Consider the following 14,130-nt stretch of genomic DNA (forward strand, 5'->3'; position numbering starts at 1 on the left):
CAGATGCTCCTGCCTAAGCTTCTGTTTAGAAGCGAAGCGAAAATCTAGGGTGCCGTGTGAGTGTCATTCAAAGTTAAGAGTGGTGAAAACACCGGGCTGTTAAACAGACGCAGAACTACTGGTAAATTTCAGGGCTCTGTCTCTGGCCAGCAGAGTGGGACTGGCTCCAGTCATCTGGGCACTGTCTTGGCTGTCCAGCCACTGAAGGCCAACTCTGCAAAGCCAGAGATCCTATAGGTGTGCACTAGTCTTTCATAAATACCTTTTTTTTTTTTTTTTTACTTAAGTTAGCCAAGAACGACATCTGTTTCTGCAACCCTCACCTGGGAAGCCATCCGGGTACAGTTGTCTGTGTCACACATGTGCTCTGCAGCTATTATCAGGCCCCATATTACTTGCCCCAGGTAACTGGCCGCAATTACAGAGTGGTGGGTCAGAAGCATACCAAGATGCTGGCTTTTTATGTCCCCTGCAGCACGAGACCAAATAACTGGTGGTTCTAAGTCTATCATTCATGAAAGGCTGAGCAGTCCTGCTATTCCTGGTGAGTGAACTTTCTGGCACAGTGCCCTGCAGTTATCTATGCAAAAGAGCCAGCATAATGGCCTTTCCATGCCAAGCCTTGCTAAAAAAACGTTCTCAATTCCAAAAGAAAATGGAGCTCTGCCAGTCATTTCTCCTTTCTCCAATAACAAAGCAATACCAAAAGAAATTGGCATGGCTGGGGGAAGTACAACATTGTGTCCTAGTCATCCATCACCATAGTAACCATGATGGTGTGACTAGCATTCTCTTCCATCAGTTTAATTTTACATATGGGGAGAGTGGGGTGCATGATGGTTAAACAGATCCCCTAGTGCTTCACAACCTCAATGCTTGTCTCCACACTATTGCTCTCAGCCCGGTGAAAGAATGGCTCCTACCGAGGCATATCAATAAATTAAATTCTCCTAGGTTCCCACAGCATTTTGCACTTCATTCCGTATTTAGAGAGAAAAACACTGTTGACAGTACAAGTAATGGATTGTTCGCTGCAGTGATTGCCTATTTCAGTAGACCCCAGCTCCACATTGGGAGGCGTTTCAATAGTGTTCTCATCTCCAGCCAAAGGCAGGCAGTTTGACTAAAGCTAAATTGCATTGGCCATAGCATTCAATATGATTTGTTCTACTTGATTAATGTAACTCTCTTGTCCAGGAGCAGAGCACTCCCAGGAAACTACTCGTGTCTTTTATACATTCATGCTAGGTCTTCGCAGGAGCAAAAGGCCCATACAGCCATCTATAGCACCCAAGAAAATGTTAGATACAGGCACGGTGATCTGCACGGGCCTGGAAATAGACTGCAAACCAGGCAGGCCCATTTCTCCCCCAGTCAGAGGAAAGGACAAGAAACAAATTCCTACAACAGAGTTTGCAAAGACCTCTACAGGTATAGGTGTAGGTGGGGTATTCAATAACCTTACGAGAGCATGAGGAGAGATAACTAATCTGACCTGAGAGGAGAGTTGGAAAAGGGATGGGGAAAGCTGTGAAGAGAATTTTCAGCAAGAGGTGATAAAGGCCTGGGATGCTAAAAGACAAATGGAAGCTATCTAAACCAGTAGAGCCAGGGAGGTATTTGAGGCAGCGGAACCAGCAAGGGTATGGCAGTGAGAAAGACTCCACTACTCACGGAGAAGCTTCAGTTTGTTTTGTGTGGCTGGAACCGAGGTGTGGAGAGCAGTGCAGTGTGCAGATGACACTTGGTCTGTGGAGACAAATTTTACTGTCAACCTGAAAGATAAGTGGAATTCAGCTTGCAGTGTTAGGTTCCCAGGACAGGCAGAGGGGAGGGTGTTCCAGGCTGAGGCAAAGAAGTGAGAAACCCTAGGGCCAAACAGAGGCCCTGTGTGTTTGGAGAAATCAGTGTGGAGGGGCAGGTCATAAAGGCTCTTTTACACCATGTCAAGGAGTTTAGGTTTTTATCCTAAGGGCAGTGGTGCCTGTTAAAGTGCTTTAAATTGTAGATAAAATCAGATTTCTATAGTTAAAAGCTCAAGCTAGATTTCCTGCTTCTGACCAAACTGCAATCCTGAGGGTAGAATTTATTCTTCACTTGAAATAATGATACAAGTAAATAAATATATAAAGTGAAAGTTTTGAGACACTAGGCATTAGACAACCAAGAGAAAGGGGTGGACTAGGGCACCACAGAAATGATAGTTTGTGGGGCAGAGGAATGGAGAGGAGAGATCTTCCCTATTTTAAAACTCTGTTGAGCTAAGAACTCATCAGCATATGCATGTAAGCAAAATCCCAAAGCCAGGAAAAGACGGAAAGAAAGGATTAGTGCTAACATTTCCCAGAATACACACTGGCTGGAAATAGCTCCTGTTCCCACCAGCCATACTAGAAGAAATTCCAAATTTACAAGGAATTGAGGAATTGGCACAAAAGGACCTAGCTTCAATGGCTGACTGAGCACAGCTCCAGGTCCATCTAAGAATCTTAAAAGCAAGACTCAAAAGGCTCAAACTGCTTCCAATTAGTTTAACTATGCCCCGGAACAAAGCTTAGGAATATTTATAGGAATGCAGAAATATCTAGCTCTTAACATGAAAATCACCATGTTTGGTATCCAGGAACAAATTGCTAGGTATACAAAGGAGCAGGAAGATTTGGCTCCAAAGAAGACACAAACCAATCCATCAACACTTGCTCATAATAATTGCAATTGCTTTCCATATATTTGCAAGATAAAGTAGGGATTAGCAAATATTGACAAGTTAAACTTCTAGAATAAAAACAGTGGTATGTGAAATTATGATACATTGGTTGGAATGAATGACCCAGTGGGCATTGCCAAAGAAAAAATACTAGTGAACTTGAAGGTACAAGAATAGAAGCTGACGGAGCTGGGGATATGGCCTAGTGGCAAGAGTGCTTGCCTTGTATACATGAGGCCCTGGGTTCGATTCCTCAGCACCACATATACAGAAAATGGCCAGAAGTGGCGCCATGGCTCAAGTGGTAGAGTGCTAGCCTTGAGCAAAAAGGAGCCAGGGACAGTGCTCAGGCCCTGAGTCCAAGGCCCAGGACTGGCAAAAGAAAAAACAAAACAAAAAAAGCAAAAAACAACAACAAAGAATAGAAGCTGACAAATGAAAACAATGCTAACAGTGAGGAGCAACAGTGAAAAGTGAGACTACTTTGATTGTCTCAATGTTAGCATAATTGAGGCCACCAAAGTAGAGGAAAGAGGTTCTTAAAAATAACTTTAAGAAATAATGACCACAAATGTTCTAAATTTGATGAAAATTGTGTAGTCATGGCTCAAAGACAGTCATGAAACCCCAGGGAAAAGACAACAACAGGGCAAGTCATAACCAAATTGTTGAAAATCCATGTTGTTGTTTTTTTGAAAAAGGAGTGGGAGGAGTGGGGAGGGGTGACCATATATTTCCTGTCAAGAATACTTTGAAAAAGAAAGCAAAATTCATTAAGAGAACATAACAATTCTAAATATTTATGTCCCACAGAACTTTAAAGCATAAAAACACTTTCAGATACAGCTACAGGGAGAAATAGACAAATCCACAATTGTAGCCAGAGATTTCAACATTTCTCTCAATCGTCTATCCACTATTGTAAAAGTATAGGACCTTGACCGTGTTAAACTGTACTCTGAGCCATCATAGTGAAATCTCAAAATGTTTGAGAGGATTCAGATTACACAATTATATTCCCTGACCATGTTGGACTCAAAATTAATAACAAATAAATACAAATATTTGAAGTATTCGAGCATTTGAAAACTAAATAACATACTTCAAAATAACCTATGGGTCAAAGAAGAAATGCAAAGGAGATTAGAAAGCACTTTGACCTGGATGAAATGAAAGCACAGTGTGTCAAAACCCATAGAATGCTGCTAATGCAGTCCTTGAGGAGAAACTTACAGCACTGAACACTAGAGTAGAAAATAAAGAGATGATATCAATGGCTTTCATTTTACCCGAAGAAACTAGAATAAGTAAGGGCAAAGGGACCAAGAGGAGAAAATAAAAGTATAAGTGCAGAAATCAGAAAACAGGAAAATAGCAGAATAATTTGAAGAGACCAAAAGAGGGTCCTTTGGAACCTTTGGGATGATCAATAATAAAATTGACAAACCTTTAGCAAGATGTACAAAGCAAAAGGGAAAAAGTATACATGTTATCAATACCAGGAATAATGGAAATGATGTTGATATTACCATACTGTAAATGTTTCTTGTGAATAAACTCTACAAATCAAAAGAAAGGGACATATTAAGATATTCCTTAAAGACAAGAATTAGGCTTGGAATGTGGCTAGGCGATGGAGTGCTTGTCTAGCATGCATGAAGCCCTGGGTTCGATTCCTCAGTACCACATAAACAGAAAAGCTGGAAGTAACACTGTGGCTCAAGAGGTAGAGTGCTAGCCTTGAGCAAAAGAAGCTCAGGGACAGTGCTCAGGCTTTGAGTTTAAACCCCAGGAATGGGGCTGGGAATTTGGCCTAGTGGCAAGAGGGCTTGCCTCCTACACATGAAGCTCTCGGTTCGATTCCCCAGCACCACATATATGGAAAACGGCGAGAAGGGGCGCTGTGGCTCAGGTGGCAGAGTGCTAGCCTTGAGCGGGAAGAAGCCAGGGACGGTGCTCAGGCCCTGAGTCCAAGGCCCAGGACTGGCCAAAAAAAAAAAAAAAAACTTAAACCCCAGGAATGGCAAAATAAATAAATAAATAAAAGACGAAAATTATCAGACTTACTCAGCAAAAAATAAGTCTATATCTAATAGGTCTATATCTACTAAGGAAATTGAGTTTCTCAAAAAGAAACACCAAAAAGTAAATCAACCAGTTACTATATAGGCAAATGGATTGAATAAACAGTTCTTAAAGGAAGAAATATAAATAGTCAATAAATAAATGTTCAGTATCTTTAATCATAATGGAAATACAAATCAGAATGTTACTGAGATTCCATCTCACCCCTAGCTAAAATAACTATCAACAGCAAAACAATAACAAATGCAGGAAAAGATCAGGAAAAGTGACCTTTGTATGCTGGTGAGAATGAAAATTAGTGTTTTCTATTATGGAAATCCGAATTCAGGTTCCCTTAGAAATAAAAAATAAAGCTACCAGACTCTGACGGAGAGTTAGCAGTGTTAGCTGACGTCTGTCTCCTGTAGATGGACTTCTAAGGATAGCAGGGGACCAGCTGGGTGTATGAATTCTAGAAACTGCAGTCTCTTGCAGAGGTTTTTACTACCAGCCACTGCCTGGAGTGTGGGAGAGCAAAACATGACCCTGGCCCGAGAACCAGACTGCTACAGCACTGGACTTGGCTCTGAGGGCATACCCAGAGGCCAAGGAGAAGACCCAGAATCCACCTCCAGACCCAGGGGAGAGATGAGAGGCAACAGCGTCAAGAGGGAGCTAGCATACAACATTTCCAAGTACAGGAGAAATACTAGCACCTAAAGACAGCCAGTAAGCCCAAGAAATCAACAAAAGATAGGGGCAGATTCTAAAAATAAATATGTTGAAGACCTTATAAGAAAAAAAAAAAGGTTGAACAATAACCATCTAAAAAATAAATACAGGTTGCTAGAGGTGGTGGTTCACTGGGGGGAAGAGAGGGGAACCGTTGGATGTCCATGAATCAGAAAGAGGTGGATAGGAAAAAAAAAGGTCAAGGTGAAATTTAGAAGAAAACAGTTTATAAGAGGGCACAGTTGAAGATGGAATTAATAGCACTAGGCATTTGTACAGAATAATCTATTCAGATCATCAAGCAGAGATGAAAATAGGAAGAATAAACATTAAAGATGGATTGAGGAGCTCCGCTTAATCATAATAGGATTTTTTTGAAACTAGGAAACAGAGCAGATGGGAGAGAAAATAGGCTCAAAGGGCTAACCACGGCCATCTCTCCAGCAGTGGAAGAGTTGAGCATGATCCCAGGTACCAAGGAGAGAATAGAGAACGGAGTGTGGACCGATGCTATGCGTCATGGCGTAGCTGACGCATGCCCACCAACACTTGAAAACCCAGGGAATAGGAAAGAGACTGTGAAATAGTGCTCTTCCAGCCAGTCTTTACCTGTTGGTCTGATGAGTCAAAGAACATGCAGTCTGCTTAGGCATCACAGGCCAATAGGCTTGCTAGCGCGATGGTAGTCTAGGAGGGTATACAGCCTGGAGACACAAGATGTGGGAAATCAAAGTTAAATCCCACAGAAGACCACGGGACTCCTTAATTCTTTCAGGACACATGTAATGAGCTGTCCTCCATGGCACTTTTTCTTCTCCACAGTTTTAATTGTGTGAAAAGTGTACTGGTGTGTAAGTTGGGTTCTCCAAACTCTATTGAGCATCTTCCTATATGCTAGAGACATGGGATGCATTTAGTTGGTGAATTGATGGTCCAGGATCCCACACTCCTGATGCTGAAGAGACACTAAGGACCTCAGGAGATAAGAAAGCTAGAGTGAGAAGTAGAACCTTGCAGAGGAGCAGGTTCTCTAGACAATCTCTTGATTAGACGGTGGCAGATGGGGCCCAAACTTAGTGGAATCCCTTGAAAATCCCTCCTAGCTTCTAGGGGAAAGTTCAGACTGTGGGACAGGCATGTCAGTACCAGTCTCTGAGGTTGGAAGGCCAGTTGTAAATGAGGATCTGCCAGGAAGCTAAGGTAGGGTAGCCGATGAAAGCTACAGACATGATATGGTGGTGGGCATCTCAGCTTCTGCATTTGGTTTATCTTATTATTTCATTTTGTTTTGTCTCATTGTATTTTCTTTCTATTTTTTTTTTTGGACCAGGACTAGTGTTTTAACTCAGGGTCTCATGTTCATTTGGCTTGCTTGCTTACAAGTAGCATTCTCCTACTGGAATGATGCCTACAGCCTAGCATTCTGCTTATTAATTAGAGGTGGGATTTCTTAGACTGTTTGTTCTCTGCCTGTGGTTGACTTGAAACTGTGACTCTGGATCTCAGCTTCCTGAGCAGCTTGGGTAACAACCATGAGCCGCACCGCTTGTATTGGATTCGCAAGGGGACGTAGTGGCCACACTGAAGTTGTGAGGGTGAGCCATGACAGGAAAAGTCTTGAGTAGCCCTGAAGACTGAGTTTCTGAGGCTGAGTGCAATGGCTCTTGCCTGGCTGGTCCTATTTCCATTCCAGGGCTGATTGGGGCTGGGGTGAAAGAGAGTTCATCTGCAGGGCAGAGGCACATAAATTATCCAAGAAGCTGATGACCCAGTAAGGGAGTATGGGGTGATGGAAGGACCCTAGAGGCTTCATTGATCGGCATAATTACTTGACCTGCTCCTCCTATTAAATATGGGGTCTTGTGTGGTGGGTGGGCTCAAACACTAGACCCAAAACTTCAAATCATTGTCCTTAAATCAGAACTAAGCTCTTCCTGCTCCACTCTGTGAGAGGAAGGGAAACTCACAGATGGAGGATGGTGGTATGCCGGGGCTCCCTGCTCTCTAAGCACTGCTAGGATTCACAAGTGCGTTCTGTGTTCAAGACATCTGGGGAGGGGAGGCTGGGGATATCCTTTATATTGTGTGAATTTGTGTTTATCTTCGGAGGACAGGAATGCCACAAGTTCCCGTGGTGCATCATAATCACAATTTGACCTATAATTCTTTTGTCATCAAAATGCAAAAATCGCCACTCTGGGGCCCTTGACAGAGGAACTGTCTCTGCTGGGGTCAGCCCAGCCCAGGGTCACAGGTCACTGTCCTCCATTGACTGCTGTTCTCATCTGGAGTGGAGTCGGAAGCCAGTTCCTCCAAAATCAATCAGGGACACAAGTAGGAACAGGATTTATGTCAGCGCAGTCCTTGATGTAGAGGGAACTTTGTCTTCACTGAGAGTAGGCCTGGGAGGACATGGAGCCGTGGAGGCCAAGTCTGGTTCACACTAACATGTCAATCCGTTGTCTCTCTAGCCCCCCACCCCTCAGCGCAGGCGCAGGATCGACCAACTGCTACCGTGTCACCTCTGCGTACTCAGAACTCTCCATCCCGCTTGTCTGCCTCCAGCCTCAGGCCCCCCTCCATGGTGTCCCCCCAGCACAGCCAGCAGCCTCCGATGCAGCTGTGCCCCCGGCCGGCTATTCCCCTCACATCAGCAGCAGCAGCCATCACCCCTCCCAACGTCAGCGCTGCCAACCTCAACGGGGAGGCGGCCGGGGGGCCCGTCAGCAGCCTGTCTGCACCCAGCCCCACCAACACAGGGTGCAAGCCGGACGACAAGAAGAACGAAAAGGTAAGCGTCCGTCCTAGAATAGCGCTAGTCCCTGGGCTGACCAGTGTGTGTGTGTGTGTGTGTGTGTGTGTGTGTGTGTGTGTGTGTGTGTGTTAGTGGGAAGTTATTGTGGCCCTTTGGAACAGATGCCAGTGGTGTTTTGCACAACTAAGACTTGAGTGTGGGCACCGAGGTCTTGTCCTAGGTCAAGCTTAGGTGCGCCAGGCATCTGACAGAAATGAAAGCCAGCCTCAGGGGCCTTCCCGTGCCAAAACAAGCCTCCTACAGTTCTCATGCCAGTCAGAAAATGCTGTTCCCCTCCTCAACACACCCTAATTCTTTTGTTGGAAAATTATCATAAGTCATTGGAAACCATTGTGCTAGAATAAGGTTCTTATTGCCATATGCCAGGATCCTACGGTAATAAATGCGTAGATCTATATGTGCATGAGTGTGACTAGCACCTGTCTTCATTTGTAGTGTCATCCCTGTGCAGTCTACAACCTATTCAACCATATGGTCAGGCCTGTTTCCTAAGAAGCAGTGAGAAAGACCAAGAGGGCACCAACCTCACAGTTTATGTGGACAGAATTTTCAGTTTTTATTTTAGCTATGGGGGAAAGAAACTGGGCTGATTTCATTAACAAAATCGGAGTCAATGAGCTGGCTCCATTAGCCAGCTAACTAGATACTGGATTAGTGGTGATTAGAATCTGCTTCTCTCAACGAGTGCTGCCTGCAAGAAATATGTGACAAATATAATTCATTTTTTCTAGTAGCCACATATTTTAAAAATTAATTCACAGTCAAATTAAAAGGTGAGATCATTTTATATATATTTTTATTTTCACATGCAATCTGTATAAAAATTACTTGTAATGAGGTATTCAAGGCTTTGTTCACATTGTCTTCAAAAGTACTGTGAAACTGTCAGGTGCCAGTAGCTCCGGGCTGTAAGCCTGGCTACTCAGAAGCCTGGGATCTGAGCTTCGCTGTCTGAAGCCAATCCTGGCAGGAAAGTTTGTGAGAGTCTTATCTCCAATACACTACTCAAAAAAAAAGCCAGAAGTGGAGCTGTGGCTCAAGTGGTAGAGTGCAAGCCTTGAGCTAAAGATGCTTAGCCACAGTCAGTGCACACGTGTGTGCATGCACACACACACACATACACAATACTGTGAAATTTAGTAATCTGTTCCCTAGTTCCCAAGCTGCGTTGGCTCTGGATAGGAAACCACTCTGAACAGCTATTAGTCCTTGTTGGTTTCCATATTCTGGGATTCTTCTTCTACAGCTTTTCCATGTGAAATCAGTTCAGACCTCACGTATTGGCCCAAGTTTCCCTGAGCACCTCTCTGAATGTCAGACACGTTCAATGAGATCGGTGCTGACCCTCTGCCTCTCTGGAGGCCCCAGGAGGGCCCACCCCAGTTCTCAACGGGAGTCGGGTGTACCAAGCCATGGGCAGGCTTTCTTCACAGGACCTCTGGGTGGCACTGTGTCCTCGGTGCCTCTAGCTTCTTCTGCCCAAGCCTCTGGAGAGGAAGCAGCCTTCACAGGCTGGAAAAGCTGTGCTTTGCTGATGGAGCTTGTAATTACTGGGGATTAACCCCACTGGATAGAGAGTACAGTGACTACTTGGTGTTTTATCTCCATGTCTGTTTGAAAATCACTGTCTTGAATGTCACCCTTTCACTGGGGGCCCAGCTTCTGAGACAAAATCAAGGATGCTGAGAGGCAGAGGGGGACATTGTCTTTCCTTGTCATGGACATCTCCCAAGCTTCTGAGATAGGCAAAGAGGGCATTTTTAGAGAGAGAGAGGCCACACCAGTTGTGCAGACATTTCTAGTTCTTTGCCACGCCTCCCTCTCTGGTTCATGAATAGGCACGGCTGGTTTCTACTGTTACTGAGCCCGTTGCCTGTGACAAGTCAGATGCAGAAGAATTGACCTCAAAGTAATAGCGTTCACCTTCAGTGACCTCCAAAGTGGGGTGTCTCTTGACACTTGTCAGTCATTCTGCTTATCCTCAAGGTTTACCCTCTGCTCACAACCCTCCTACACCAGCAAGGAGCAGTAGAGTCCAGGGAATGCTCTCTGGGAGGCCACTTGGCACCCCACCTACATGAAGCAGCCTTCTCCTCCTCTGACCTTCCCCAAGCTTCCTGTCAGCAGAAGTGGCCAGGCCTGATGGTCCAGTGGTCCAGCAAGTCTGGGGCCGGGCACCCTGAGCAGCCCTGGAGTGCTGGCTCCACCTGAGCGGCAGCCGTGGAGTGCCCAGGTAAAGGTGAACTAGACTCTGTGAAGCTAGGTGGGCCATGTGCACAGAAGTTCAGAAAACTCCAAGACAGAAGCACATGGTTCTCCCACATGTTGTGTGTGCTTTTTCATTCTCACCTTCCAAACAAACAAACAAGCAAAAATCACACTGGTCTACAAAACCACCTGTTAATGCTTTTCCCCTTCTGTGTTCCCAGGTGAGCTCTTCCTCATTTGCAGCAAAGTACAAAGCATCCACAGTTGCCATTTGTAGCAGAGGAGCCTAGGCAAAGATGGTTACAGTCCGTTCATTGCTGTGGAGCAAATGAATCTGTGATCCGCAAGAAGCAGGTGCCGGGGAGGAGCCAGGCAGGGCTGGATGGGGGGTGAGACTTGGCGTGGGGGGCTATTGTTGGCCCATGACCACAAGCAAGCACACTTTACTATAGCATACAGAGGCTGATCTCATGCCTACTATTGGGTAGCCCCATCGTAGATGTGGCAATTATTTTTAAAGTGTGTGGCACCTCTCTCCAGGTTGTCATCATTGCTGAATTTTTCTTCAGGAAAAGATAGTAAGTTCCTATGTGTGCTGTGCATTGAGACCCCGCAGAACCCCAGGGCCAGTGATGTTTCATAGTATGCATGAAATTCAGACCAGGGATTTCCAGGCATATGCAAGAGGAAAGGTTATGATTGAGGGGGCTGTGTGCACCAAGGTAAAATAAGGAGCGTGCTGCAGTATCCTTGGGTATGGGATAGATAAAAACGTTCCAAGCTCACCACTCAGTCTATGTTGGGTGCAGTGGTCCCTGCAGTGGTGGTGGAGGCCCCTACATGCCACTCCTAGGAGGCTCTTTGGTCATACTAGTGGGGATTGGACCCTTCAGCCTTGATACAAGGGGCAAGGGAGGGGATGTGTCATGTAGGCAGCCTTGCCTAATTTGGCATGGTGCAGAGGCCTTCAGGGAAATCCAAGTGTGCTGACAGGGCAGAGATTTATCCTGCCATAGGGCAAGTATACTGACAGGGCGGAAGTTCTTCCTACCATCTATCCTGAGACAGAGCTCGCCTTGAAGCCTGGTATCTGCCAGCCTGTACATGAATCTCTCTAGCTTGCTTCCCCCAGATTCCCACCTATCTGGTCTATGGTTTGGTGGCCAGACCACCACTTTCAGCTATAGCTACTTTCCTTGAGAGCTGCTCACTTCTCCCCCACAGCCTGCAGGCCAATGGTGGCCCTCCTGGCCACTGGAGATCAAGCCGGGCACATCTGCTGGGTCACAAATGGGGATAGCTCTGCCCCAGTGATTTTCTCAGAACGTTGAGACCACCAGGGACTTCCAACAGCCAAGTTCAGCTGGACTGACCTCGATTTGTCCTTCTTGGGGACGAATCTACCTAGGATGAACTTGGGTGGAGTAAGAGGTCTCAGAGGGATATAGTTGAGTCTGCCCATTTGGAGGAGATATCTGAAAGGTACTGCTGAATGCGGAGGCTGCATGAGGCTGACCCCAGGGTATGGAGACTGGGGCGGGGGTAGGGGGTGGAGTCACGGTCTTCAGAAGTCACAGCAAGTGGATATTATTGGTACTGTCCCTTTGGAAGGAGGGTCTGAACACAATTTTTGGAATAACCTTTGTGCTACTCACAAATAACAAAGTAGAATCAAACTTGCTAGGCATTTTAAGAAGACGATCTATAGGCTCTAAGTTACTCATTTTCATTTAAACTGTAAATCTTGTGCTTGAAACAACCATTTAGTGCTACCAGTTGAATCCGTGGGTGACAGTTTTCTAGTTTTGAGACCTCACAGACACCCAGGCCCAAGATAACACTGTGGTTTCCCTGGAGGAAAGTCACCTGAAGAAGAGACAAGCTGTGCCTGCCAAAGACCGCAGACAGGGCTCTGACACCCAACCGGACGTCACCCAGCCGTTTACTAGTTGTAGTGATTACTTCCATGTGCAGAGCTTGAGTACTCAGCTCACCATGGTAGGAGATTCGCCTTAGCCTGAAGAAAGGTAGGGTCAGTCCAGGGAGCTGGTAAATTCAATAGTAAAGTATGACAGGCCTAGCACAGGATTAGAAGGTCACCAAGAAAATATCCAGTCAGTGCAGGACCCATGAGGCTTCCCAGCCACAGGGGAAACCTTCTACTGGAGGGACAGCCGAAGAGTAGGACAGAGGATGAGTCTGACCTCCTTTTTGTCACAACTCTTTCTATTATGGCAGCCATACTCCCGGGCCCCACTTTGCCAGAGTTCTCCTACTGGCCATCTAGTGTTATTTAGTGTTGCCGTTGGTGTCATTGTTCACTTACACTGTCTTAGGACTTCTGCATTGGCATTCTTCAAATTATGGGCTTCAAAATGACCATACCAATGGATTTCGTGCGATATTTTCATTTGTCCTGGGAGCATGGCTAGAATAAGATAGACTAGAATGGTTCTGCACACTGAGCACATGGTAGGCCCCAGTATGCAGCAGGAGCTATTGCTGTCACTGTGGTTATGTGTGCTGAATCTTTAATTTATTGCAGAACACTCTCACAGCCCCTAAAGAGGGCCATGCTCCTATAAAGCATCTTTCATATAGACCAAAGAGGTGAAAAACTTTTGCTCATAAGTGCTCACTCCCACGACTTCTGGGAAATTCTTTACTTTATGGGCCAGGAGAAAGTTTTCCACTAATGGTTATGACTCTTTCAGTTTCACAGAATTATAGAATACTGAATGCAGAGAGAGCCTCTAGGATCTCTTCATTGCATTCCAGGTTTTCTATGATGCTCTTGAGGTTGAGAAACACTGAGAGACTTGCCTAGGATCACTCAGCATCAATAGCAGAGCCAGCACGAAGGCTCTGGTTTCTCAGCTCCTGTGTTACATATGGGCTGTCAGCGCTCTAGTGTTCTGGCTATGGCAGTTCTGGAGTGTTTGGATTTACAGAATCAAGGTGTGAGACCTCAGATCCACATGGGACTCAACTTGACAGGGAAGCACTAGTCATGCTCACGTGCATGGCATGAGCTAATCACTCAGATCTTGGGAAACGGGATTAGTTGAAGGGGGCAGAATGCTTGTCACAGCAGCAGAGAGGCCCAGCTTGCAGCAGGGACGTACAAGCAACAGTCACAGATGCACCTGCTGTTCGTTATGTATGCTTCCTCTACCCTTTGGCTTCCTGTAACCAAAATACTATGATGTCATATTAATATTACTCAATATCTATGAGTTCAAGTCGAATATTACATGAAAGGGGGATAAGAGAGGGAAAACGTTGAAATATATTGCTTAATGTACGCGCGCACGTGCACACACACCAATACCAAATGAGGAAGGAAATACTCGTGCTGATACAGTCCTCATATCTGAACATACAGCCACCTTCTATTGTCATCGTGTTTTCCCTGCCTTCAGGAAGCACCTCAGCTGGTCATAGTTTGTTGTCTGTGGGGGTGGGATGACCTGTAACATCATTCCAGAGTCTACCTACATAGGGTTGTTGTCATTCCCTGCTGATGACATCACAGGGCATTGTAATCATGAGAGATGACCAGCTTGCCAGCCACTCTGTACTGAGGAATATCTTTCAATTTCCC

General features: G+C 45.5%; 1 protein-coding gene across 3 annotated transcripts in view; it reads left to right on the forward strand.

Annotated features, from left to right (window-relative positions):
- Sh3rf3 (SH3 domain containing ring finger 3) overlaps positions 1 to 14,130 on the forward strand; it is a 307,314-nt gene that overhangs the window by 263,734 nt on the left and 29,450 nt on the right. For all 3 annotated transcript variants that reach the window (XR_007211826.1, XM_048352504.1, XM_048352505.1), the window contains exon 8: positions 7,975 to 8,294. Coding sequence is in view for 2 of the 3 variants with exons in the window: in XM_048352504.1 (XP_048208461.1) it covers positions 7,975 to 8,294 (320 nt within the window). In the remaining variant the exon portion in view is untranslated. The remainder of the gene's footprint in view (positions 1 to 7,974; positions 8,295 to 14,130) is intronic.

Source organism: Perognathus longimembris, chromosome 8, assembly GCF_023159225.1.
Source record: "Perognathus longimembris pacificus isolate PPM17 chromosome 8, ASM2315922v1, whole genome shotgun sequence".
Classification (NCBI taxonomy): Eukaryota; Metazoa; Chordata; class Mammalia; order Rodentia; family Heteromyidae; genus Perognathus; species Perognathus longimembris.